Source organism: Prosopis cineraria, unplaced genomic scaffold, assembly GCF_029017545.1.
Source record: "Prosopis cineraria cultivar Desert tree isolate PC_DT_omini unplaced genomic scaffold, ASM2901754v1 PC5, whole genome shotgun sequence".
NCBI classification, from domain to species: Eukaryota; Viridiplantae; Streptophyta; class Magnoliopsida; order Fabales; family Fabaceae; genus Prosopis; species Prosopis cineraria.
Window position 1 is genome coordinate 38,120,073 of NW_026555336.1, and position 23,509 is coordinate 38,143,581.

Sequence of the window (23,509 nt, forward strand, 5' to 3'; positions counted from 1 at the left end):
GAAAATTAGTGAATAGTTTTGGTAGACGGTTGACACAGATCAAGGACAGGACTTGGACTGGGACTTCACTTTTAGATTTTTTTTTTTTTTTGGGGCGCGGGTGGGGGCATTAAAGTATGCATCTTAAGTACACTGCTTGCCCTTGAAATTAGTAAAAATGCAGGATAAGAACTTGTTAAAATTGGTGCAAAGCACATTTAGAATATGAGAAAATAGTTTCTTTTCACACAAACCTGATTCAGTTATTTTTTAATTTAGAGTGGGTAGGTATTAATGGCGCAAGCTTACAACTTACAAGTCAGATTTAATTCGTGATCTTATGTAAGTTTTCATGTCATTAAGTCATAAGGTCATTAAATGATTCTGTTAGTTAAAAAAAAATTATGAAAAAAGAGGAGTGCAATTCTCAAAAGGAGAAAAAAAAAGGGTAAAAAGAGGAATGTGGCTAGTGAATTATTTCAATTATCAAAACTTTATTTAGCATTTGTTTTCGTATGAATAATATTGTTTTATGTCTTTATTAGAGAAGAAAGGACTTTTTAAGAGAAGAGACTAATTTTAGACTCATCTCAAAAAGTTTCATGATAATAAGCATTCTGTTTATAAAAAATGTTACAAGCCATAAAATGTCTCAACAATTTACTGATACAACTACACGTTTTCCACGTATGCACAGATATTGATTAATGAGTAGCACAATTTATGTCATGTGAATGGCTAGTTTGTTGTATATTTTATTCCGATAAATAAAAAATAAAATTTTATTCAAAATTTATGCGAACGAGACTGATATAATACTACCAAAATTCAAAATTTTAAAGAGGCAATAAAAATTATCATACATAAATTCAAGCATATAGATTTTATAGATATTCATAAAATATAAATAGTTTGCTCCACTCTCGTGATGAGCCAGAAAACTGCTAGAGTTTCCAAGAATTTGGAGAACACTAGTTAGAGGTAGCATTCTGTATTTAAAATACATTCTGTGTTAGTCATGCAATCAGACAAAATATTTATTACATTTTTAATTATTGTTTAATAAGTTAGATATGGCATCCTGCATTTTTTTTAAAAAAATTATTTAATTCCATTCCACAAAGCAAAGGGCATTATAACGTAGCAGATGACAGATGAAGTTTGTAGATGCAAAATACGTGGAATCTTTTGCAGCACTTGGGAGTGCTCCTTTGTCACTTCAAAAAGTGGGCAATGAGGTGAGCAATGACCACTTATTGGAACCATCACTTTTCTTCAACCCACCACTCAAATTGCCCTACTTTTAACACCCACCTTCAGCGGCAATGCCAAATTTAAATTGTCCTTTTCATTGGCTTTGAACTTCTAGTTCTAATAAGGGAAGGTAATTTAAGTTGGTTCTTCACTTTTTGGTGTGTCCTATTTTAGTTATGATATTAGATAAATTGTTGCTTTGATGAGAATTTAGGATTAGTTTTAAAGAAGAAAAACTCAGATTTGTATGATTGAAGTTTGGATGAAATAGTGGCCTAAAGTTGTGTTTCATTTCAATCCCACCTCATATTCTTATTAAATACAAGCTCACAAAATTGTTGATGGTAAATTTGAATATAAAAAAAAAAAAAAAACTTTGTTCAGACCATTTATAAGCCTCATTCTAACCTGCACGGCACATGTCCACGTAAAGTTCTATTCCATAATATAAAATCTATGTATAGCAGCTTCATCAGGATATGTCAATAAAAAGTCGTGCATGGGGTGTCTAATGTGCCTTTTGCGCTGCCCCTTCTGATGCCTCTCATCTTAGCCATTAATTTCATCCTACGTCTATGAACAATTCATCAATCAAAACTACGTTGTTTAGAAGGTTAAATTTGGACAGTTCATTCCAACACTTAATCCTAGATGGCTTTTAATTTAAAATCACCGTCTTCCTCATCACACTGGCAGAGAAGCTGATCGCAAAAACAAAGTCTCAAGCGCGGGAAACTTCTGCACAGGTATGTGGACTTTATCAAGCATGATTTTTGACGCTTTTTTTATGATTATTAGTGTGAAAATGATGCAAAAAGGCCAGCGAAAGCAACTCATCGAATCTTAAAATAGGAATTTGATCATGGAAGCCAGCGGGCACAGCAAAGGAAGACGTGAGGAAGCTAGGGCGGTCGGACGGAAAGATCTGCATCTTTGTTGAACTTGTACTCTATCGTTCGAAGTCAGAAAGCTGGGGATGAAGCCGTCGCCAAAAGGTAACTTGGAACGAAAAATGGCTGAATCGATGAATTTAACATTGCTGGTCAAAAAAAATCAATGAATTAAACATTAAAAGAGATCAACGATTAGAATTTGTTCTGTGGATAAGCAGTCAAGATTTGCTCCTTCAAAATGACGTCATTTCAATTAATGAAATGTTTCTACCCAATGGATCAATTGAAGGGATGATACTAGGCGCATCAGGCAAGGTAGGAAAACTGGGCAGCAAACACCCTTCGCCCTAAAAAGTTGGCTTCTTTTCCACCCCTTTCCTCCTCCCCTCTTAGTCCTATTAAATTTTTCAAACCATTTAGATAAGAATAATTCAATGAATTGAAGGAAGGAAAGGAGACAAGCAGAATTGACGTCAACAGTATCAAGTGTGAATCCGTTATCCGTGCAAGTCAGTGATAACAACACGCAATTAGAGATTCAAGCCCCAACTCAGCATTTGCAAAGTTTGTTCACTTTTATAGAGAAAGTTAGCAGATCACTTATTTTTCAGAAATGAATAAACACAAATGTATAAATCTAAAAAGCATTTTCTTTCCCTAAAATAAATAGGACACAACACAATGTTCCTCTAAATTGATACAAACTCAAAAAATCAGGAATAACAAACTCGTTGAAACTGTATAACCTCATTCTCCCCGCTAAGCCCAGCAATTCCTCGTTATAGAATTAGCTTACTGTGTGGTTTTCATGCTAACTTCCATCATTCACTTACTCTTGCAGCCTTGAAGGAAAAGGAGCACAATTTTCCAGGGAAATCAAATATAACTTCTCATAAGACTGTTTATCCCTTGATAATTTCAAATTCAGCACCAATCGGTAGATGATCACTTGGATGACTGAAGTTTGGCAGTCCACCATCAACATCAGGGGCACTGGAGTCAGGAAGCTCAAGAAAACTGATTGGTTTAATAGTGTGAGAAGGGCTAAATAGTATATAATCCAATGTTCCTGTGAACCCAGGAGTGCAGTTGGTAAATGAAGGCTCTCCTCTTGTACAGGCATAGACACTTAATAAGGGAATGGAAAGGTCTTCTGAGCATTCAGGCATCGGTGTTGATGAAGGGTAGCCAGATACAAGGTATTGATAAACCTGCAAAAAGAAAGGGGATTGAATTATTAGAAACATGTTGAGAAAATATGCAGCTCCAATTTTGAAAGTACAACAATTGGGGGGGAAAAATAGTGATTTCCCTGCGAACATCTTCCGTGTAAAAAAATAAAAAGTCTTGGAGAAAAGACTTTCTTGCAGAAATTCCAATGAAATTATCAATAGAAATGGCAAAACAACTTCTCTCTAGCAGGAATTCCGTGAGAATTCCTCTGGTTTCTTATCAAGCATGTGGACTTACACCTGCCGGATAAGTGATATTGCATTACTTGAAGATTAACTCGCACCACTGTTTAGCATCATGGATCTAAAGACAATCCCTTTCTGTCATTTATATAAGTTGTTACATCATTCATCATTGCAGTTAATAATATTTATTCCTTTCTTTTTATTTTACTTCTAAAAATTCGAGCACGAATGTCACTTCTTATCTTCAAAATGGTTGTATTCATTTTATCTCCATTAAATGAGCCCTTACTATAAAATAGAAAATTAATAATTTAGAGGTGCTTGTGTACCATATCTCCTGGTGTAGAATTGAAGTCACCAGCCACTATGACTTCAGGTACGCATTCAAATCTTTCTGACACCAGCGTTTTGAATTGTGCTAAACGAGATAGAAGATATTTAGCTTGGGCAAGCTTGACATCAGCCCATTCAGGATCCCTGGCGCAAAAATGTAAACTTCATCAATTTCACCATTGAAGTTGAGCGAACTTGTATTCATAGGAACCAAGCTACGCTATGGTAAAAGTTAGCTAAAAGTTAAAAAAAAAAAAAAACTGAAAAGAAAAGAGACATTCACATATGAATCATTAAATTACCAGTAAAGATGTGTATTAGCCACAATAACAACATGATCAGGAAGATCTCTAAATTTGAATGCGGCCAAAATACCAACACAATCACGCTTTAGTCTCACACAGGGATCATTAGGATCTCCACGATCTTCTGCATTTTTTTTAGGTCCTGAATGTGAAAAATAAAATTAATGAAGATATCGTCCAATCAATGTTAAAAATACCAAATAACAGAAAACATAAAATAATCTGGTTTCACGCTGCATCCCCACCCGCAATCAGTGTAGGCATAATAACACAGCATAAAAGTTACCAGTACTTGGTGCAGCATCCTTTTGTTTCTCTGACTGATCATTGTTGTGCTCACCATCATTTGAAGAGTTCCCATCTTGAATTGAATTTACCAGATCATTGTATTCGATTTTCTCCTCTAAGACCAGCTCTGCACTAAATAGCACAAAGTATGGATAAATATAAAACTAAGATTATTGAAGGCCATAAGGATAAGCATTCTCCCTAACAAGCCACAACTCAAAATCCATTTGAAGAACACCAATCACGCATAAAACACATCTTACTCTATTTTTTTGAGGCAATATGAAGAACCTAACCAAAACCTAGGTAATGTAAATATATACTTTGTTTTGAGTTTTGGATGCTTGCAACAGATATATTCAACTACAATCAACTACAAAGGATGATATGGAAATGAAAGGCGGTAGAGATAGACACAAAGTACTCATCCAAACAATAATCAATTGATAATAGCTCGATTACCACATTACAACATTGGAAATTCAGGATTTCTGCCTCCAGAAATCCATCTATTAACCAACTTTGCATTACAACCACTACAATCACCAGTCATGGAGTAAAAGTCATATGTTCAAACTCAATCTTTCAATGGAAAGAAGAAGTACAAGGATCAAAAGTAAAGAAAACACAGGCCTGGCAAGCAAACTGGGTTCTAATAACAAAATCCTGATTCCTAGCTATTAATAATTATAATTCCTATAACTCACGCAAAATTTAAATTACAAATCTTGTGTCCGCAAAACTATAAGTTGCTTGTGTTCTGCACAAAAGGTTCAACATACCGATCTTGCTTGTAAAATAACCCACACCCATCACGTTTTTGTCCACTTCTCTTCATATAAACACTAGAATATCCTATGTTGAGCATGCTTCCTTTGTAAAAGCTATCATACTCATCAACTTCCTGAAAAGGTTTTTAGCATCAAGAAGGAGCTTCTTGTTTTCAATATTATTAGGAAAAGTAGTCAAGAAATTGAAATTTACAATAAATTTATAAAACATTCAATATTTGACTTCAACTAAAAGCAACCCAAGAGAAAGATAGAGAAGATAAAAGAAGACCCAAAATTTATAAAGAAAGAACCTGTAGACAGAAAAAATCAGCTCCAAGATTCTTGAGAATCGTTAAAATTGCATTTGAACGAGCTTTCCACCTACAATAAGTGAAAACAACAATGGTAAAATGAAGCATAGATGCAGATCTTGCTATCATTATTTGTAACTTAGGATCCAAAGTAATATACTTCAGTGAAGAGGAAGGAGAGTGCGGGAATAGAGAGCTCTTCACATAAGCCTACATCACAAATAAAAAAAAATCAAATAAATAAGGTTAAAACAAACAAAGGTTCAAGATCCTTAATGACTTGGGCTCATGCACAACTTAAGACTCAGTTTATCGCTGACCCCAACTTTGTCCTAAGAAAATATCATATAGCTATAGTTATTAATTACATTTCATGGTTTGCACCAGCATGTAAAAAGTAACAAAATCCTTTTAGAAATTGGATGAAAAAAATAAATACCATACCTGAGCCAATATATTATATGAGACAAGGTTGAATCTGAAACCTGTGATATTAAACTTTAGATGTCTGTAAATGATCCCCAAAAAATTGAAAATACATGCTTATTTTAATTGATGAATATGCACTATTAAGTGAGGCTGAAAAGAGACAGATTGAATCATTTTAAGATACTCTGACATCAAATGGCATGGCAACCTGTCACCACCATTCACTTGTTTTGCCTAAATGTCAGCATAATAAAGGCCAACACAGAAGACCAGAAGAAGTGACAGCTTGGTTTGTGGCTTATTTGGGAACCTGGATCTAAGGACTAAAGCCATTTTTTATGTTGTTTTATAGTGGAATAGCCTTTAGGTTCAATTGACATCATCTAACATAACATGAAGAATTGTTGTTGGTCCTGGCTTAGTTTAAAAGATAAAAAGAGGAGAGAAAGAAATGAATGTATGCACCATTTCTCGATCCCCATTCAACTTTCATTCTTGCCATTTCCATTCCCTCCTCTTATTGTTTCCCACCCCCACTAGAGTTCAAAAATGCGGGAGATGAAGAAATTACAAGAAAACAGAAAAAAGAAGATCGGAGAGAGAATATTTGGCTACTTTATGGTTTCATTCTCTATTAGACTACCCCTCTTGTTCATAACATTCAAAATGCTCGATTAGAATTCCAGCCCACCCCATGGAATACATCGTGCTCTACAGTTAAATTCCTGTACTTCAAACTCAAGCCAAGCACGCTGAAAATTGTCATATGGAAAATATAGAAGAGAAACAACCACAGCAGCAGAAAAAAACATACACAATGGACCAAATTATAATCACATAAAAGTAAAACTTTAATGGATAAACCAAACAGCTAAGGGACATCGCATTACCATCTGGTTTACTTCTTGAATGTATATCACTTCCTTCCACGGAAAAGAACTTCGGAATTTTGAGTTGCGATGGCACTGAGCTCGTTTTGCTCAAAAATACTCTGCAACAAATTCATAGTCACGGATTCAGCACATGATTTCCCATTCACCCGCTAAGCTATTCAATAATCACCAGCGAACTATAACTACTTAAGAAATACCCACTTCTTACAACCATTTTCCTGGAATGCGAAAGTAAATAGACACCAGTTGTATGAGAGAAAACGAGGCTTACATGCGAACTAAATCAGCGGGAGGATGGGACGTACCTTGTGAAAGAAGGCATAGAGAGAAGGCGAGGAGGCACAGGAAAAGCTTTTAACATATCCGTGGGTCGTCGAGGTATGTGTAGATTTAGTTTGCAGGCAAGGTGTTTGTTCTTTGAACGCTTACTAACAACCGCATAGTGAAGCTCCGTCGAGGTTTGTAGATTTAGTTTGGTGTTATGTTGTTTCAGTCTTGGGACTAGGAGACTCAAATAAGAATGGAATTCAATTTTGCGGTTGCCGTTAAAAAATAAAAATGATGTTGGGCGTGATATGTGATAAATTATTTCGAGATAGAAGGTTAATTGACTTAATTCGGAAAATATCATTCAAAAGACTACAGAGAATATTCCATCAATGTAAAAATATAAAATATTTTTTGACAAATTAAATATTTAAAATATAAAGTATTTTTAATCTTTCAAGATATAATTATTATCTTTTTTAAAAATATTTTATTAATAATAATTTTATATTTATTATAGGATGTTTAATAGGAATAAATATGAAAAGATAAAATTAATTTAAAAGTAGGTAACTACTTTATTGAAGGTAAGATTTTGTTAATAATGCTTTATATTTTTAAACCGATAGAGTACAAATTAAGGATGGAAACATTTTAAAATATTAATACAAGATTAAAAGACTGATTTAAAAATAATTTTAAAAGAAAAAAGTTATAATTCCTTTGTCTTTTTTTTTTATTTGACAAATTATCATTTGTGATTTAACAAATGTCAATTGCCCCATTCACATTTAATAAAAAATTATTTACTAACTGATAAATTTTAAAATATGAAAAAAACTTGATTGTAAAAAGAGATAATTATAGATTATGGTTTAACAAATAACCATTTATTAATTAATAAGTACTCATTTATATTTAATATAAAAAGTGATTCGCTAATTGACAAGTTTAATGATCTAAAATATAACTTGGTTGTGGAAAGGAATAACTGTAAATCATGTTTCAACTGATAACAATTCATTAATTTAACAAGTACTTATTCATATTTAATAATAAATTATTTGTTAATTGATAAGTTTAAAAATTAAAAGAACTTAATTGTGAGAAGAGATAAATGTAAATGATATTTTAATAAATAATCATTCATTAATTAATAAATACTCATTTATATTTAATAAAAAAATTCTCTAGTGGAATTTTTAAAAGAAAGAAAGAAAGAAAGAAGGGTAGGAGTATTATAATCTTTTTTTATCTAAAATTGTTTTCAGAGCAATTCCCTGATTCTATATTAATATATTAAAATCTTTGGATTCTTATATGACATTAAATTGCTTCCATGGCCTTTGAGTGATATTTTTCCAAGTTAAGTTTTCGAGCAAATGTCTGTAGCCAAGTGTGATTACTTATTTTAAAAAAAATTAATTAAATTAAATTATAATATATTAGATACTCCCTCAATTAAAAAATGTAAGGCATTTTTTAAATAGTTAAGTGTTAAAAAATATAAAATATTTTTAATCTTTTAAGGTGTAATAATTGTATTTTTTTAAAAGTACATCTATTGATGAATGACTTTATATTTATTGTACGATATTTAATAGAAATAAATATAAAAAGATATGATTAATTTAAAAATAGGTAACTACTTTATTAGGGTGAGAATCAATTAAAAATGCTTTATATTTTTGAATGAAGGGAATATATATTCATATATATTTATACAAGGTAGAAAATAATATTTAGTTATGTTTATAGTAACAGTTATTGTTTAGCTCCGTATTTGTGATAATAGTTAATTGGTATCATATAAATTGTAAAATGAAGTTTTGCTTTGTTTATTGGTTTAATTTAGTTTCGTATTTATTAGTTTATATTTTAAAATAAAAACATAAACAGAAGGCATGGCAAACTTACAGGCTTTTAGTAAATAGGTCAGGACCTGATTAGGTTATACCATAGGCTCTTGATAAATCTCTTAACCTATTTTCATTTTTAATTAGGCGCAGCTGAATTATGATTGATTTAGGACTTTGTGCATGATTTTGATTTACCACGATACTATAATGCCAACAAAATTTTTAACATAATATAATAATACATCAAGGATATAATTAGAATGTAGCAATGGCGAGTGTTCAGTTGTGCTGCAAGCTTTGTGCAACCTTTAAATATACACACTCAACCTTATGAATAACTTCCATGACCTCCTCATTAAGCAATGGTCAGCTACAAAAAATCGGCTTTTGTTGCAACTTTAAAATGATGAGTGATCTTAATATATTTATAAAATCAATAATAACAATTCAATATAGAATAAATTATTTATAAAATATCCTTGTGTTTTGATTTTGTTAAAAACAAGTACATTAAATATGCTTAATTTTTTCCTTAAAAAATTGTTTTTGGTTTTCTTCATTGTAACCTCTTTTAGGGACATGGACTTTTGAATAAAATGAAGCATTATTATTAACTCAACACGTCATTAAAACTAGAGAAATGTCAACAATTTTGAAATTTCGTGGCACTAATGAAATTTCTTATGAGTCAAAGATCATGGGTTTAATTTTTCTTGTAACTTCATGTTGTTAAGTCCCGTCTCTCTAATTAAAAAGAAAATTAAAGCTAGAGAAATTATTAAGGGCATGTTTTTATTTTAAAAATTACGTAAAAAAAATTAAAAACTTGTTTGGATAACTACTTTGAATCTAGTTGTTTTTAAAATTGTTTTTTTTAGAAGCCAAATAAATAAAAATATCTTAAAGTCATTTTGATTTTATTTTTTTATTTTCAAAATACATTACACTTCATTATTAAAAACTATAGTTTCCTTGATCAAAGAATGTTATAAGATATCATTATTAATTACCCATGACCATTATTATTAGTCAACTTTTTAATTTCAAAACTGTTTAAAACTATCACAGCCAAACAAATTTTCTTTTTATTTGTTTTAAAAAATAATTTTAAAATCAAACAGGCCTTTAGAGTTTGTTTTGGTTTCTATTTTTATTTTTTATTTCAAAACTTTCTTTGCAAGATAGTTTTAAAAATTGATTTTTAGGACAAGACAAAAAAAAATCTATTTGACTATGATATTTTAAAAATAGTTTTAGAATTAAAAACTCGATGACAGTGATGGTCAATAGTAATTACCAATAGTAATTAATGGTAATGGTTTATAATGATTATTAATCAAGATAATTGTATTTTAAAAGTAAAAAAAATGAAAACAGCTTTAATATATTACAGTTTTTGAAATAATTGGGTTCAAAACACTAATTTAAACATTTTTTATTTTTAAAAATAAAAATTATTTTTGAAAACTGAAATCAAACAAACCCTAACTATCTCACATTTCAGTTTCTTTTGACCTGTGCTAATTTCTGCAAGTGCTTTTGTGAATATTATTGAAGAAAAAATTCATTTTTTGATAACAAAAACGAACAAAGTAAAGGGGTCTGGGCTGATGAGCAAAAGGAGAATGGGCAAGGGGACCCCTGTCAACATCCCCTTATCACTATCCAGGACTAAACGACGTAGTCTACTCTGACTCTCGAAGGACAAAAAACAAATTAGCTAGATTGAATTATTTGGACCATATGCTAGCCCAAAAAAGAAAGAATCATTTGGGCCAAAAGAGATTGTTGGAGTATGGGTCACGTTTTATCAATTGAAATATTTTTCTCTAACCAGCAAGTTTAGATCTAATTGTCTTTCGACTGTTAGAAGAGCAATCTTGGCTAAGTCTATGTTAAGTGCTATCCCTTTGTACCCAATGCAAGTCTTTAAAGTGCCTGCCAAGATTTGTAATGAGATTGAGAAGTTCCAGTGAAACTTCATTTGGGGAAGTAACAATTCATAAGGGTTTCATCCTCTTTGTTGAAAAAGAGTAATGCAACCAAAGGCCTTTGGGGCCTTGGATTTAAGAAGCTCTCTTCAGTAAACAAAGCTTGTGGTACAGAGCTGGCGTGGAAACTTGTATCAGGCAGCAAAGGCTTATGAGTAGATTTATTACAGAAAAATACATGTACCAATTAGAGGAAGATCTTTTCAATGTAAAAGGAGGAGATTTGCAGCTCTGGAAGTTTATATGCCAACAAAAGGATTTAGTAAAGGAGGGCATAAGATGGTAGATCAGAAATGGTGAAGTTGTTAATTTTTTTTGAAGATTTTTGGTTATTTCCTGATTAAAAAAAAGCAAGGATATAATTTTAAGGCCCCTGATTGTGAAGGAAAGGAAAACAGTAGTAGCTAATTGGACACGTTTTAGTGCGTGGAATTTTAGTAGGCTATCACTTATTGTTTCCAATAAGGTTTTCTCTAAGCTTATTTGTACTATGTCTCCCTCTTCTTTTGCTGGGTATGATGCCATGGTTTGGTAAGGGAATGCTAGTGGTATCTTAACCTTAAAAAGTGCTTATTTTATGATTAAAGATCCACCTTCAGACTGGTATGATCCTTTACTCAAGAGGATTTGGAAATGGAAAGGGGCTGAAAGGATTCATCCATTCCTTTGGCTTACTTTTCATAATAGATTACCCACTAACACATGGAGAAGCTCATGGACTAATTGTTCACCTCTTTACTCCTAGTGTGATATTAAAGTGGAGGGTGTTTTGCATATTCTTCGTGATTGCTGCTATGCTCAATTGGTTTGGTATAAACTTGTGCCAAGTAAATACCATAATATTTTCTTTTTTGCTACTTTAAATGAGTGGATGACTTGGAATCTTAATTTTGATAAACATTCCGATCTTCTATCTAATTGGGATTTATTTTAGGGAGTAGCTATTTGAAAATTATGAAAATGGAGGAATAATTTCATTTTTCAATAAGGCTTTCTTAAACCTCCTGATCCTACTGTTGTTCTATTAAATTCTTGGAAATCCTATATTTGCAAAAATGAAGATGATTTACATACAAGGGATTTTAGTGGAGCTTGGGTACAGACTTGGCAACCTCCCCCTAGGGATTGGGTTAAAATCAATATTGACGGTGCTGTCTCCTCTTCTATGTACAAGGCTGGATGTGGAGGTGTTTTGAGAGACCATGATAGTTCATGGATTATGGGGTTTTCATACCAACTGGGTTGTTGTAGCCCCTTTGAAGTTGAAGAACGGGCTCTTTTAGACTGGTCTAGGACATGGGATTTAGGTGTGTCATTGTGGAGTCTGATTATAAGATGTTGGTAGATCTTATTAATGGGTAGTCTCAATACTCAAATTTTGGAAGTTTGATTCTTTTAAAAATCTATAATTTACTTCAGTTTAATTGGCGTGTGGAAGTTAAACATGTGTCAAGAGTTTCTAACAAAGTAGCTAACCGTTTGGCTAAGGAAGGATTCTCTTATTCATGTCTTCATGATGTGGTGCCTGCCTTCCTGAGGAGCTTAGTGAACACTGAGCGTGTGGGAGTTAGTTTCCCTTTTGGTGGTTAATTTTCTAATGTCATGGGCTTTGCCCTCTCTTTTACCAATATATATATATATATATATATATATTTCTCTAATTACAAATGTATTTTTCTCACCTTCTTTATAATTCATCTTCATCAATCTCATCAATATTAATATAAAAATAAAATAAAATAATAAAAATGTATAAATTTTTAAATATGATCCTTTATAATAAATTTAAAAATTAATATTATGATACTTTTTCTCTCTTATAAAAAGTCACTTTAAAAATACATTTTAAATATTATCCAAAAAACTGTATTGTGACTTATAAATGAAACTAAATGAACATTTTAAAATGTATCTTATAAATGAGATCACAGAAAATATTCTATTAACATTACAAGAAGATACACAAAAATGGGTTTAATTTAGTGATTTGGCTATTTAACTCACTAACTTGGTGAGTTAAGTTGATGTATAGATGAAATAATAAAATTTAGTCACTCAACTTTGTCTAAACTATATACTTGTTTTATGAAGTTTAATTTTTATAAACCATACACAAGGGAGAATTATACTAAATTAATTAATTAATTATGTATAAATTATAAATTTTTAAAATTTTCGTGCATAAATTATATCAATAACCAAAAAAAATTTAAAAGATTAAAAGTTTTATTGTCTATATTTACTTAAAAACATCTTTACACGAGTAACTAATAAAATTAACTCAGAAGCAAAGTAAATTAGATCATTTAATTTTATTAAAGCAGAAATATTTACTTCTAACTCTCTTTACGAGATAGAGGGAGATAATAATTTTTTTATCTTATTTATAAATTTTTTTACTAATTTTTCCTTCACCTCTTTAAATATTCTTGAAAGAAAATATATTATTTAATTAAAATAAAACTTAAAAGTTATTAAATTTTTAGCCACAGTTAATTAATTATATATTTTTAAAAGATATTAAAAATAATATGTAAATATAATCGTGCGATTGACATGTTAAGTAACAAATGAATAGAGTAGTAAATTTAGTCATAAATTATTTTTAAAAATATTTAGTGGCTTAAATTATTAAGTGGTATGAAATAAATCATGAACTTTAAAAAATAAAACATCCAGTAGCTTGTTGTTAATTTCAACTGACAAGTTATGTAAGGTCCATAATGACACATGGCACTTCATATTAGTATGGATAAATGTGCAAATTTAGTCATGAACTATTTTTTAAGGAACGTGGATAGCCTTTATTATAAAAAACGGATCATTCAACACTTTCTCCTTAATTTTGACCAAACATTATTTATTTTTATATTTATGAAACTCACAAAGCATTAATCCTTCCAATCTCCTTGCTTTCATTCTCAATATCAGCTCAAGAAAAAAATATTTAAAGAGTTCTTATATAAAGACATTCGCAAAGATGATGTCAATGAAGTAAAAGTTTGATTATAGTTTAATTTAACCACGGATTATTTCTTTTATTTTATTGGCGTCATCTTCGTGAATATTTTCAAATAAAAACTCTTTGAACATCTGCTTCTTGAGATATGATTATGAAAGAATGTAAGAAGATTATAGAGATTGACGAGTTATCAATCTCATAAGTCTAAAAATAAATGATATTTAATCAAAATTAATGGGATGATGTTGAATGGTTCATTTTTTATAATAAAGGCTACCTAATGTTATTTGAAAAATAGTTCATGATTAAATTTGTATCTTTATATATGCTAACGTGAAATGTCATGTGTTATTGTAGGTTTTACATAAAGTCCATCAGTTAAAATTAATATCGGACCACTGAATATTTTATTTTTAAAAGTTCCTGCTGCCAGATGTTTGTCAAAAAATAATTTATGTCCAAATTTATATCTTTACCCGACAACAAACTGTTTTCAACTAAAAAAAAAAAAGAATGTAAAACCCTGCTAATTACTACTATTTATTACATCATTAATGCTAAGTTTCGGACAACAAAGATAAAGACCGATGAGTCCGACCTTTTCTCCGCGGAACTGGATTGCTAACATGCTGGCACGGTATAGGCCAATTTTCTCGTCCTCTTCCTTACACTGAAGTCTGTAATACCCACCTTCTCACTTTTTACTTCTCGGGAGAGGATGGCTCTCTTTCTTCCATCACTGCGGTTTACTATTTCTCACTCACTGAGCTTCTGCCATCACTGCCTTCTATCACTTTCCCAATGCTTTATCCCCACATGCTTCTCTTTCTTTGGACCCATTTTGCCTATGTAAATTTACATTTCACCCAAACGACAACGACAATGCGAGACCAAGTAAACATCGCGACTTTATTTTGGCATCAACGTGGATCTGAATTCTGAAGCATTTCAATTTCTGTGTTTTGGTTGTTTCCTGTGGCCTGAGGGGGTTAAGTACCTAGAAAAAGCGTTGCTGCTTGGAGATTTCTTGTGGCATTGGTGTGAGCATGGGATCCAGTAGCAGCAAAGCCACTTCTTCTTGCAGTTCGTCGCCATCTTCTGGCAGTTTCCGGAAGGCTCGATCTAAGAAAGGGCACGGAGGACTTCAGTCGTATTGTCTGGGAACAACCTCTGGATCTCATGACGACCAGGTAAGTAGTTCATTGGCTCATTCCTGAAATTTTGTTTGGATTCTCCTTTATGGTTGTTTATTCGAGCTTGAGTTCTGGTTGGTATTGACGTGGAAAGACTATACAAGGTACATTGAGTTTAAGTGCAGTTTTAAATGTTGCTTAACAGATTCTGGTCTCAATTTCATTGCATTGCTATTACTGTTCTGCTCTGTTCTTGCATTGTAGCGTATAAGATCTTTTCTGGTCCTCAGCATCCTGGTCTTTCGTTCATCTCTCTGCTTTTTTATGTTTTGTTTACGATTCTGTTTTGTTTCCATTTTTTTTGTTTTTTTTTTGTTTTTTTGCTTTCATATTTTTGTTAACTGATATCTTTTGGAGTAGTTCATATATCATATAAGAAGCCGCAACGCTCAAAGGTGATGAACAATATGTGTCATCTCAACTTCTGTCTAAAAGTGTGGCGCATGCGATAGTTTATAATAATTGAATGAAAGTTGTCACTAAGATCACACTGCTAAGGACTCTGAAAAACAAGCTCTAGTCTTGTTCACAGTTAGATGAGATTCATATCTTATAAGGCAATGATTTAATGACCTTTGAAAAAAGAAAGAAAGAAATTGAGAGAAGTGATCTTTAAATACTTGAATTGCCAACTTTCCATATGCTACTGAACATGTTTATGCTTGTGAATTTTAACCTTCAAGTATGAAGATGATATGATGTGTTTTTCAAGCAATAAATACAAAGTCTGACTTATAATCTTCTGTTGAAAGGATATTTTGTTATTTGAGTTTAAACAAGACCCTTAAACTCACTGCTTCCACTATAAAGGGATTGTAAACTTTAATTTGCTGAGGTGGTGAGTAACTGCTTGCTGCCTATAAACTCCCACAATGTCTAAAAATAAGATTGTAAATGATGCTGATATTGAGTTGTAGTAATGTGTTGCTTTCGTCCTTAATGAAATATGTACTACGAGACCTGATTCCTTTCAATCCACTAATTGTGTTTTATAATTCATGCTATAGGTTTGTGATCAGAGTAAAGTAAATGGCAGTGGTGTCATATACAGCAGTTGCACCAAAGCACACTCAAATGAGATGAAATCAAAGTCTTTTAGAGACAATAAAACGAAAACATCTGATGACACGCCTTCCAGCATTGACCTTAATGAGTGGGCTCAAACAAGCATCTCCAGTAATTCCTCCAGAACTCGTAGCCGATCTACTCGTACTTCTTCAACTGGTAGTCGATTTCTTTCTCGGTTTGGCCTTATTCCTGGTAATATAAGCTTTAGACTTAGCAGAACCAGCAGTGTAGGGTCATCAAGGTCTTGCCATGTTTCTTCTACTTCATTGTCAATATTCAACAATGAAGACGACCTTAGTCTGCATCCAGGACCAAATGGCAGCTTGGTTAATAGAAACGAAACTCAACAATGTAATGACTCGTTTCCTCCTTTTTTGCCAACCAAATGCATGAACAGAACAATGAAGATATTTATAATACTTTATGTTCTAATTTTCCAGCATCAGGTTCGTCTGGCAACTTGCAGTGCAATCCCTCAGTTTCTTCCATTCAGAACGTGGTTAGAGATGGGAATAGTTCATGTGAAGGGCTGGATATAAACTTGTTTTCTCCAAGAACTCATGCTGAGACTGAAAATGTTGAAGTTCGGCGAAATGGAGCTCGAGAACCTGTTGAACGGAATTTCCAGTATAGCCGAACTCTAAGTGTTGGGAGGCTTCGTGATAGAGTTCTTCGTCAATCAACTTTATCTGATGTCAGCTTTTGTCCCCAGCAACAAGAAAGAGAAGCAAGGGATACTAGTGAGGACAATGAAAGACAAGCAGGGGAGGGACATTCAAGAGTATTACCATCTTTTGGTAATGCTATAATTTCTTCTTCTTTGTCTGGTTATCCTCCACCCAGTATGTCTAACTCCTTATTCAACGTGCAAGACAATGAGGTTGAGAATTCACGGTCTAGAGAATCTAGGTACCAAGATCTGCTGGAACACAGGTCCAACTTCCTTGAACGGAGAAGGAGGATAAGATCCCAGGTTTATGAATTTTCTATATGTTGAGCAGATACTGATGGCTTTGTAATTTGTATTACTTCCACAAATAAAACTTGGTAAAAGGGGGAAAAACTGAAAGCATAACTAAAATATCATTCTCATGAGGCCATTTATGTAGTATATCCACATGTAGGAAGGTGATGAGATTGATGTTAGCATAATTCGATAATGAGATTTTAATGCACAGAAAGAACTGTTAATGCTCGGGGATCATACTGCAAGAGTTTATGCAATGTTATTGACCTATATATAAATTGGTTCAGGTTCGTGCTCTTCAGCGGTTGGGTAGCAGGTTTGAGAATCTATCTGGACATGACAGATCTTGTATCTTGTCTGGTCAACATAGAAATGGTCATTGTACATGCCGAATTGGTAGTCGTGATACTAGTTCAATTGATGATACTGGTACTAGAGCTAGCATATCAAGAATTGTAATGCTAGCTGAAGCCTTATTTGAGGTATGTTTATATGACGGTAGCTATAAGGATGGCCTTCCATTATTTGTTTATGCAAAGTGAATCCTCTATACATATTTTAATTAGGTTCTGGATGAAATTCACCAGCAATCTGCGGTTTTATCTTCTCGCCCTTCTGTGTCTTCCATTGGATCTGTTCCTGCGCCTAATGATGTTGTGGAGTCTTTGCCAGTCAGATTATACACAAAGTTGCATAAATATCAAGAGGATGCTGCCCAGTAAGTTTTCGAATTTAACCACCCGCCAACCTCTTATAGTTCAGTTTATCAAATGCATTAATGGATTTTTTTCTTGTTCTTTTGTTGCTTTTATTTCCTTTTCTTTATAATGTATTTTATACTTCATTCTTACAAGTAGCACATTAGATAAAGTTTATTAAGTATGCTATTTTGTTGAAAGTGAGATATCACGGAGGAAAATGCAAAAATTGGACACACATCTTTTCAGTGTCTTAAGAGCCTGACTTAGATATCAATGTCTTCTTGCAAGTTGTACTGTTACTGTTTCACATGATAATATGAAAATGTCAGCCAACTGATTGCTATGAAACTTTGTTTGCAATTTTTATGATTTTTTCATAATTGGAACTAATAAACATCAGTTTTTATGGACCTGTTACAATCTACAAATTACTTCTTTATACTTGATATGCATCTGTGTACTCTTCCTTTATTTATTTATTACTATTAAATCTAACTGAGATTACAACTGGAATTCTGCTAATATTGAAATTTAATGATGGAGTTTTGCCTATCTCATTCCTTAATTTCACAGATGCTATATATGCCTAGTGGAATATGAGGATGGAGACAGCATGCGTGAGCTGCCTTGCCATCACCAATTTCATAAAACATGCATAGACAAGTGGCTCAAGGAAATTCACAGGTATGAATGATTTGCTGTTTTTTTTCCCTCTTTAACATGTTGAATTTTATATCTATGTTTATCAACATTTAAACTTATCCTAGTGGGCAGTGTAAAACGTGGATGGATTCTTTTTCTTCTCTATTGGAGGAAACTTTAGTGTATGTTTGGATTGAGGAGAATGAACAATTTAGATTATATTTAAATCGGAAGAAGGTCTCAGTGAAATCTTCCCTTCTCCATGTTTTTACAAGCACAACATAACCTAATAGCGGTATGTTGTGTCAGCATAATTCAAGTTGAGTGGACACCAAGCAAATCTTATGGTCTGCCTACCTTAACTTCTAGGGACTACTAATCTGCAGTTCAATCCTTATGTTATTAAAGTGAGTCTGAGTCCTAACTATTATGAATTCATTGGAGGAGAAAGTGTGGAGAGAGAAAGAGATAGGTGAGACCCATATCTCGACTTTTCCCTCCACAAAGTCCCACCCTATCTCTCTCTGCCTCTTCACTTTTCCCTCCTGTCACTAAAGAGAATCTAGGCCTGCTTCTAACTGCTAAATGCCAGTAGTTTGCACTGTAGGAAAAAAAAGATTTGATCTTTCACTATCTCTTTTACTACCATAGTTTCTGCGGACATTTCCATCTGTGCTATTCTAGTTCTAGTCTAAACAAACATTTTTGCTCATGCTGAGTAGGATTTAGAGCAACTCAAATTCCTTTGTGGCAAATTTGATGCTATAGATTTCTTTCAAACCCAGTCTTTGAAACTTGGCAATTCTCTAACGGTCAAAAAGTACCTTCTCATAGTCTCTGCTTATTTTAATGATCTTGTTAGTAGCAGAGATGCTAAAAATTTAACTTGTGCACGCAGGGTATGTCCACTTTGTCGGAGGGACATCTGTATATCTGATTCACTGTCAATGGAAAATTAAGGTGCTAGTTGTTATTCGGAACCTACCAAAGAGGCTTGAAGCTCATTGTTGTGCGACCCTCCGGGAAAAAATTTTTAAGTAGTTCATTCCTTTTCTGCCAGTATTATCATTTTTGTCCAAGGATTATTTACTGTCGTTGCTCAATGTAACTTCATTGTGGCAGAAATGGGCTGAACTATTGCTTTCTGTGCCTTAATCAGCAAACGAAAAAACTAAGAAAAGAGGGATGATATTTTTCAAGGAGAAACACTGAATACGTTTCTGAAAAAGGGATCAAACACTTTTGTATCTTGCAGATATTTTTGTCATTGTGAAGAGTCGTCATCTTGCTTCACACTTGCAGCTAAATGTGCACACTGTTTTCAAAACCTACTCTGGGTTCTGGCAACAATTATTGGTATGCTTCTTTTAGGTGTTGATTATACCACCAAAAGAAGAAAAATCAGTAAAATGAGTGCCTTTTGCTTCCCCATCTTTGACTGCAACTTTATATGAGTGCGTGCTTGAAAATAATGATTCAGTTTTGCATGTGTACGATTTGCCTTTTCACTTTTCCGGAGAAAAGGGGTAAAAAGGAAGAAGCAAAGCATGTTTGTTGCAGCACTATTATAGGAATTGTTCAGAGTAAAGTTTACATGACCTTAATAGAATGCTGAGATCACTGGTCAAAAAAGAAAAGAATAGAAAAAAAAATAAAAAAAGAATGGAACGCTGAGAAATGAGAATAGGAAAAGAAACCACGAGGCCTGAGTTGGGAGGATTACCCTTGAAATGAATTCATTTCATCTTTTTGGATTTCAGGGAGTTGGACTCCTTCTTTTATGTGATTGTTTGGGCCGGACGTTTTACGTGACTTAAATCTTATTTTTGATTTGATTATTGTGTGACTTAATCTTGTTCACTCCAATGCCTTTTACGGCAATCAGAAATTCAGAATTATCTCACAAGAAATTACAAAACTGTTGAAATAATAGTAGTGAGAGAGAGAGAGAGAGAGAGAGAGAGATAGCCAATCCTCTTCAGATGACTTTTAATCTCTTTCATTTTTAATTAAAATATGGTTGAATAGGAAATAAGGGAGCTATAGTGCATGTTTGGTCTTTGTTCTTAATTTTTATTTTTAAAAACTGTTTTATAATATAATTTTTTGGATTTTTTTAAAACAAAATGAAATGAAAATCTGTTTAGTTATATTAATTTAAAAATATTTTGGAATTAAAAAATAAGCTACTAGTAATGATTGTAGGCAGTTTATGATAAACATTGATCAAACTAATTATATTTTTCAATAATAAAATGTAATGTATTTTGAAAATAAGAAAAATAAAAAGAAAATAATTTTAAGATATTTTCATTTTTAAAAAACAAAAAATAGAACAATTTTGAAAATAATTAAATCCAAAATACTTATCCAAATGAGTTTCTAAATTTTTTGTTTTTAAAAATAAAAAAATTGAAAAACTTAATTGAATTTTTTTGTTTGGAAGTTATTAATTAATAAGAGGAGATAATAAAACAGTTTTCGATAATATAATAAAATAAGTTCGCCAAACATTCAAATATTTTTTATTTTGTAAATCCATCCTTGTATTTTAAAGCCTTTTATTTTTGAAAGAAAATGTCATTTTTCGTTTTTCATTTTTGCTTTTCTGGTTTCGTCTGGATTGTAAAATTTACAGGATGACATTAAGATTTATGAATAATTAACAGTGTTTAAAACCAATCCAAATTAAAAGAACCGATTCAAACTAATTCAAACAAAAAAAAAATCAATCAAAATCGAATAACAATCAAGCCTGCTTTAGTTTTTATGATATGGGAATTGATTGATTTAATTCAAGTTCAATTTTAAATATAGAAATCAAATCAAACCAAACCGAGCCAAACTTGATTAAAAAATATTACTTATTTATTTATAAAATACATAATCATTTATTTACAAGAAACATTTTGTTTTAATTTTTTATAGTAATAGATAAACATTTTTAAAAGACTTGAATGAAAATGCATAATATTAAATAATTATAATGATGATGCTATGACCATCATTTAATTATTTACAACTTGAAAGTCTCAGTATTTAATTTATCTACAATAAATATTTTGTTTTGAATTTTATATAATATGTTTTTTATTGTTTATTAAAATATAGATACATAGATAAATATTTTCAAATGACTTGAATGAAAATGTATAATACTAAATAATTTTAATCCAAAAACTTATATCAATTTTTATGATTAATCATCATTATCACATTGAAATTTTATTATATTTTTATACCTCTATTTATAAAAAAAGGAGCCAAAAAGAATTAGATTTAATTTTAATACATAGCACCATTATAAAGATAGAAAAAAGTTTAAAAAAATTAAATAAGTGCATTGAAGCCCAATCCAGATCTTAACCAAATCAAAAATTAAATCAAACCAAATCAAACTCCATAAAAATTGATCATGTTTCAATTATAAGTAAACCGAATGGTTCGATTCAGTTTTATTTTTGGTCAAAACCAAATCGAACCTATGAACACCTTTAAAATAACTAGTTCTAAACAAGGGCAAAAAATCCAGTGCCTGACTTGGGAAGACGCTGAGTCCTTGTTTTTGAACATGAGACCTAATGGGAACAAACAGTTTGCAATTTGGACTGTCTTGTGCACATCAAGTTAGGCTGAGTTCAGTCCAAATAGCCCAAGAGCATAAAGCACAATCTAAATAGATTTTTTAAAAATAAAATTAAATGTATTGATCATTCTTATATTACAACTTAATTACACATATCTTTCTTCTATTTTAGAAATACATATAAATCTATTTTAAAATTAAAATATATTGTATAAACTTCTTTTATATATTTAATATTCTATTTACATCTATTCAATTGTTTGTTAACTTTGACTTTTAAATTTTTAACTCAATCATAATGCTCCTCTTTAATATAAGAATTTTTAAAATTTATATTTATAAAAAATTTGTACACAACTAAAAATCTAATAATTACATTTTCACATTTTTATTACATTATAAACTTTATTAATTTTTATCAAATTTATTGAAGCTTATTTATTTATGTTTTTAAAAATATATTTTGGTACATCACATAACATAAAATGATATAAGTTCAAAAAATTATATAAATAATTTAAATTTAAAATTTACAAATATATTTTTGACAATGAAATTATGTAACTATCAAAATAATATAATTTAGAATTTTTAGGGTGATAGATAAATTAGTAATAAAATTTTCTGTAATATAAATTTTGATTTAAAAATAAATTTTTATAATTTTTAAGAATATTTTTAGCAGAATTAATGGCTTGTACTAAATTATATATTTTCAAAGTAGAAAAAATGTCTGTGTAATTAATATAAAATCGAAGGTGTTCAAAATATTTTACATTTAAAAAATAATAATAATTGCTATTACTATTTATGAATTTATGAAAATTTCTTAATGGAGCATTGTAAAGTATCCCTCTTTATTTTTTGTTTTTTGTTTTTTGTTTTATACGAGCATCCCTCTTTTTTTCCCTCCCTTCATGTGGTCCGCATAAGCGTCCCTCTTATGAAATATGAATTATATTTTAATAAAATTAATAATGTTAATTTACAAAGGAATTAGATTTCCACAAAAAGATATTACAAATATACAGTACAAGCTTTATAAAAAAAATGATATTATTGACAAGTCATGAGTGATTTATTTTAAATTTCATATAGCACAAAACCTACGCTCTAATCACAATACACAGATACGTGGATATGCATGTACAGAATCATCATTGCATCCATTTTAAGAATGATATCCCTGAGACCCTGCTTCTTCTTTTTTGGGCCAAAGGAGACAGTATTATCGATTAAACATTATATATTATTTAGAAATAACTGCAATTTCTATTTCAAAATATAAACAAATCTCATAAATATAAACTTGCTCAAAAGATTAACTGTAATATTTGGCTTATAAATAGTTTGATTTATTATATTTTTTTACCAGTAATGATATTGATATTAATATA

The 23,509-nt window shown here is 31.2% G+C and overlaps 2 protein-coding genes and 1 long non-coding RNA gene across 6 annotated transcripts; 2 read left to right on the top strand and 1 right to left on the bottom strand.

Annotated features, from left to right (window-relative positions):
* The first annotated feature begins 1,762 nt into the window (after positions 1-1,762).
* Positions 1,763-3,746, top strand: LOC129310464 (uncharacterized). The gene is made up of 3 exons (XR_008593119.1): positions 1,763-1,979; positions 2,086-2,228; positions 2,968-3,746. It is a non-coding gene; the product is annotated as an uncharacterized LOC129310464 (long non-coding RNA).
* LOC129310463 (carbon catabolite repressor protein 4 homolog 4) lies at positions 2,683-7,354 on the bottom strand. Of its 3 annotated transcripts, none has more exons than XM_054952310.1 (10): positions 7,182-7,354; positions 6,874-6,974; positions 5,999-6,039; positions 5,715-5,764; positions 5,555-5,624; positions 5,253-5,374; positions 4,475-4,602; positions 4,180-4,324; positions 3,874-4,021; positions 2,683-3,337 (listed from the first exon to the last, which is right to left on the bottom strand). In XM_054952310.1, exons 1-10 carry the CDS (start codon positions 7,235-7,237, stop codon positions 3,029-3,031), a joined length of 1,170 nt encoding a protein of 389 aa, XP_054808285.1. In that variant the 5' UTR covers positions 7,238-7,354; the 3' UTR covers positions 2,683-3,028. The 3 variants fall into 3 exon arrangements, with proteins under 3 accessions (XP_054808285.1, XP_054808284.1, XP_054808286.1); XM_054952309.1 differs by having other exon boundaries at positions 4,469-4,602; XM_054952311.1 differs by lacking the exon at positions 5,999-6,039 and having other exon boundaries at positions 4,469-4,602; positions 7,182-7,213.
* Positions 7,355-14,573: 7,219 nt separating this feature from the next.
* On the top strand, positions 14,574-19,970 carry LOC129310971 (uncharacterized RING finger protein C4G3.12c-like). Of its 2 annotated transcripts, none has more exons than XM_054952876.1 (7): positions 14,574-15,145; positions 16,156-16,567; positions 16,657-17,189; positions 17,471-17,665; positions 17,750-17,901; positions 18,458-18,568; positions 19,425-19,970. In XM_054952876.1, exons 1-7 carry the CDS (start codon positions 15,002-15,004, stop codon positions 19,483-19,485), a joined length of 1,608 nt encoding a protein of 535 aa, XP_054808851.1. In that variant the 5' UTR covers positions 14,574-15,001; the 3' UTR covers positions 19,486-19,970. The 2 variants fall into 2 exon arrangements, with proteins under 2 accessions (XP_054808851.1, XP_054808852.1); XM_054952877.1 differs by having other exon boundaries at positions 14,575-15,145; positions 17,771-17,901; positions 19,425-19,969.
* Positions 19,971-23,509: the final 3,539 nt, after the last annotated feature.

Coding starts and splice junctions, on each gene's coding strand:
- LOC129310971 (XM_054952876.1), top strand. CDS start 15,002: ATGGGATCCAGTAGCAGCAAAGCCACTTCTTCTTGCAGTTCGTCGCCA. Junction 15,146..16,155: donor CTGGATCTCATGACGACCAG/GTAAGTAGTTCA, acceptor TTCATGCTATAG/GTTTGTGATCAGAGTAAAGT. Junction 18,569..19,424: donor TGGCTCAAGGAAATTCACAG/GTATGAATGATT, acceptor TTGTGCACGCAG/GGTATGTCCACTTTGTCGGA.
- LOC129310463 (XM_054952309.1), bottom strand. CDS start 7,237: ATGTTAAAAGCTTTTCCTGTGCCTCCTCGCCTTCTCTCTATGCCTTCT. Junction 5,375..5,554: donor CTGATTTTTTCTGTCTACAG/GTTCTTTCTTTA, acceptor AAACCTTTTCAG/GAAGTTGATGAGTATGATAG. Junction 4,603..5,252: donor TTATTTTACAAGCAAGATCG/GTATGTTGAACC, acceptor TGTGCTATTTAG/TGCAGAGCTGGTCTTAGAGG.